We start from the raw sequence: 4,511 nt of genomic DNA, 5'->3' as shown, positions 1-4,511 counted from the left end.
TTCAAGTCAATGACAGATACTGAAAACCAGCTTGGGCAAATATATATCAATGATAACCTGAAGTACGATTGGTTATAGCATTGATCATCTTTGATGGACACATTAGCTATTCGTGTCTAAACAGCTTGCCACAGTTGTCCTGTGCTATATATCCTGTTTATGGGAAGTTCCCTTGCCGATCGTCTGTGCGATTTGGTACATTGAAAGATATGACAGAACACGATAGTGCAGACTAACACAGTTTAAAAAAAACACATACAAACTATTGACGGATCAGCCGGCGCTTCAATATTTTATATTCATTGACCTTGTTTATATTTACCAAGATAAAAACGTTTAGCAATTTGGTAAAGGTGCTTAAATAAAGGAAAACGGATGACTTTCAAAGTGGCATCAGACCCTGGATGTAATTGATGCCTGATGAGTCAGTATAAATAACAGAAGATTTGCAGTAGAAAATCAAATGCGTAATTGTCACGTTATAGAATATAGCTTGTATTTTTAAAGTACAATTCAGTAGTGCCAAATTGCTAAATTGCCAAATTGCTAAATATAGAATACCTTCTTGACTTGTTTAAAATCTTTGCCAAATGGGTTGAGTTTGCCGCCGCCAAGGACGTTGCGGTGACCCACACCACGCCAGATGAAGTTGGGCTTGCACGGGTGGTGCACGACGTCTCCGTTTGGTATTTCGTCTTGGAAATATCGGTACGCGTGTGTCGTCGCCGTCAGCGCAACGAGGAATATCAGCAATCTGAAAAACAAAACATCAACAAACTTAAAGGAATGCTAAAGCAAGGCTTTTGGACTGGTGTGCATATTCAACGATACATAATGCATATTGCTTTTATATCAACAAGTATAATCGTATAGTTAATTTATAAAACGGTTAAATGTGACGGCTATTATATATAACGGGCGCAGCCATTTTGTACCATCTTTGTGAATACGCCCTCTGGTTCTTGATTGGCAGGTGTATATTTAAACGGTCCCTAGACACTGTGTCTAGACACACTAAAAAGACGTGCCTCTTTTATGAAGATCACAGGGTATTGTGTGATAACCTCAAATCGTAATGGACTTTACCAGCTTTATTACTGTAAGTAATTCTGTAAAACCCTTGATTAAGTAGACTTTCCCATCTAAAATCACAAAACTGACAAATTACGTAGTCCCAGAGAAAAGAAAATTATCACTTGGGTATCGTGAACGGTCGTTTTTGCTCGAACGTATCCTACCAATAGGCCTAATAATATGCATTTTTTCTTTGGATTTAAAAAAAACCCCAAAAACTTTAATGCCATTTCGTTATATTGATGCAAACTGAAATATATTTAAATAGTTTATTATTATTATCAAGTCATTTATGTTGTTTTGCAAGTCAGGTTGATGAAAGCGAAGCGCCTTGTCGTAAATTAGAGCATTTGTTTACACTGTGCATAATAGAGAAGTTGGACCACAGCTGACGTCACTTCGCCACAAGCTATACCACCGGACGTCACAAAAACAAAACAAAATGGCTGCCCCCAGTTAGCAGGAATAATCACGGTTTTTTATTAATTCTAAAATTACGCGTTTTTCATTTGTTAAAGTGTCAGTATGTCTTGGTGGTCCGGGTATGCATCTTTCCAGCACATAAGGCTCTTGTTGGAGTTTAGTCTACCTTTAAGAACAAAACATTAAACAATCTAAGAAACAAAACATTAAACAATCTGGTAAACAAAACATTAAACAATCTGGTAAACAAAACATTAACAATCTAAGAAACAAAATATTAACAATATAACAAACAACATTAACAATATAACACATACACACACACACACACACACACACACACATTTCTTGTAACCCACACACACATACATACACACACGTGCACTTGTAACCACACACACTTGTAACCACACATACATACACGCACATGTACACACGCACACAAACACATTTGTTTTCACGTAAAAGGTTATAGTGCATGTTTAACGGTAACGAAGGAAAAAACATCTATTAGTTTTTAAAACATTATTTTTGGTCATCATTCGTACATATTATGAGAAGATTTGCACAATTATATTGAAGTCGTCATCTTGTCAAATTTCAACCATTGCAAATGTTGTAGTTGGTATGAGAGGGGTTTTTTTTCTGCGAGTATGTATGCATGTATGTATGTATGTATGTATGTGCGTATGTATGTATGTATGAAGGTATGTATGTGTGTGTTTGCGTGCGTATGTATGTATGCATACTTTTAAAATTCAGTAGCACAAAATGTAATCAATACAAGGCATTGACAATTTGCTCATAATCAGTGTATGGTATGTTTAAATGTCCACATTGATAGATATGACAAATATCATACACTATGCATTACACAAAGATATGCCATACCACTGGTATACTACTCAACACCTACTATTCCAAGTGTAAACGATGGTCGATCCGCCAAACGTTTTCTTTTGCAACATCCTATAGTAAAAAAAAAAAAACCCAATGAGGATGAAATGTTCTTCTTTACTATTTAAACTGACCGTTACCTTCCCCTCAACAATTGGAGATTTCAATTTAAAACTGATCATCTCTTACGAATCTCTGTCCCGGACCAGACCACTGGCTATCCAGGGGCCAGGCCAGAAATGGACATGCCCGAAATCTTAGTGGTATAGGGGCATGTTAAAATACTCTCTCTCTCTCTCTCTCTCTCTCTCTCTCTCTCTCTCTCTCTCTCTCTCTCTCTCTCTCTCTCTCTCTCTCTCTCTCTCTCTCTCTCTCTCTCTCTCTCTCTCTCTCTCTCAAGAATGTGACCGCACGGCCGTTTACTGTTAGCTACAGGCAAACATCTTACCTCATGGTCTGTTAGCTGCCTCTGCGGTGCGTTCGCCATGCCCTGGCCTTTTTATGCAACCTACGGGTCCTTTATTTCGCAATGTTTATAGTAACCCTTTTCTCGTTTGCTCGGTCAATCTGATGACGGTGTTTGTTTATGACGTTCCATTTAACTGGACGTTGACAAAGAACTTATGAATGCTTTACTTAGTCATCGACGCCAACAATGCAAGTAGTCTATTGATAGACTCGGTCAGTGTTCAAACGATCTAACATCTAACAGTCATAAATATATTACTAGGTACAGTTTATTTAAAGTATCATTCTGCAAATGAATGAGTGAGAGAGTGAGTGAGAGTAGTGTGTCTGAGTGAGTGAGTTAATCAGTAAGTTAGTGAGTTAGTGACTGAAAGAGAGGGTAATGTGGTTGAGTGAGTAAGGAGGGGGTAAACTTGAATATGTTTGTCGTAATTTCTTAATACTTTTTTGTAATTTCTCATTTAATATCTCATCATGTGGATACGTGCGTGAATATGCGTGCCTTGCAAATGACAGACGACATCACACAGATATAGCATGCAGATACGATTAATTGATGCACCGGCCTCAGTGGTCTCGTGGTTAAGCCATCGGACGTAAGGCTGGTAGGTACTGGGTTCCCAGCTTGGTATCGGCTCCCACCCACTAACAACTGTCCTGGACAGACAGCCTAGATAGCTGAGGTGTGTGCCCAGGACAGCGTGCTTGAACCTTAATTGAATTTAAGCACAAAAATAAGTTGAAATGAATTAATTGGTGATGCACTGGAGCATGTTTTAACTTAAATTAGTGGGACAGGCCAATACATGGCAAATTCATCTGTCCATTGGACAAAAACAATAGTGGTCAGTATATTTTGTGACCGTTATATAGCAGGTTCAGCAATTCATTTTGGTAAAACAAATGGTGGCCGCTGGCTGCAGTGAAAAGGTGGCTTTTATATACACAGGTAAAATAAAAAAAGAAATGCACTGGACGGGTTTTTAGGGGCCGCTATGGATAGGTGGCCGTAATTTACAGGTGACCTTTAGACCAATCTTGACTAAATATGGAATTGTATTTAAAAGTAAGGGAACTGTAACCGGCTGAATGAAAGTTGATTTAGATGAGACCGGGCAAGCCACACCCAGTCTGTATGTGTTTGTATGGATCTGTCGATATCATGTGACCTGTTGTACTAACCGTTACAAGGACAGCCACTGGCAATTTCCACGAGTCATACTCGGCTGAGCATGAGTAACACTCTCGAAAATAAATATATATATATTTATTTATATTAAGCATCACCCTGATTTTGGGAAGTATATGTGACTATTTAATTGACCCATTCCCATGCTATTTTTGGTGGAGAGGGTGCGTGGCACATGATTGGAAGAAAGTAAAAACATAATTTCATCCCAATTTAACTTGACATTTTACAAGGGAAATGCAATGTGTCAATTTGGCTGACGCTAGTTGAAATGATTTGCAGACGTGTTCTATGGCTATCATGCTCGAACAAGGCCCGTAGTTCAGTATCTGGTGTAACCCTCGCCGATACGGTTGACCGCGTCCATACTTCTTCGCATGCTCTGGACCAGACGATGGATCTGACGTTGTCAGATCGACCGCCATTCCTGATGCAATGCTTCTGCCAAATCTGCTAAATT

At 38.8% G+C, this 4,511-nt stretch overlaps 1 protein-coding gene across 1 annotated transcript in view; it reads right to left on the bottom strand.

The window, feature by feature from the left end:
- LOC121382865 overlaps positions 1–4,476 on the bottom strand; it is a 14,457-nt gene extending 9,981 nt beyond the window's left edge. Inside the window, exons 1-2 of the mRNA XM_041512495.1 lie at positions 4,313–4,476; positions 562–754 (exon numbers count right to left, since the gene is read on the bottom strand). Of these exons, the coding sequence (XP_041368429.1) occupies positions 562–754; positions 4,313–4,476 (357 nt within the window). The remainder of the gene's footprint in view (positions 1–561; positions 755–4,312) is intronic.
- Between the last annotated feature and the right edge of the window lie 35 nt (positions 4,477–4,511).

The sequence above is a fragment of the Gigantopelta aegis genome, chromosome 10, assembly GCF_016097555.1.
Source record: "Gigantopelta aegis isolate Gae_Host chromosome 10, Gae_host_genome, whole genome shotgun sequence".
Classification (NCBI taxonomy): domain Eukaryota; kingdom Metazoa; phylum Mollusca; class Gastropoda; order Neomphalida; family Peltospiridae; genus Gigantopelta; species Gigantopelta aegis.
This window is presented reverse-complemented; position numbering and strand designations above follow the sequence as displayed.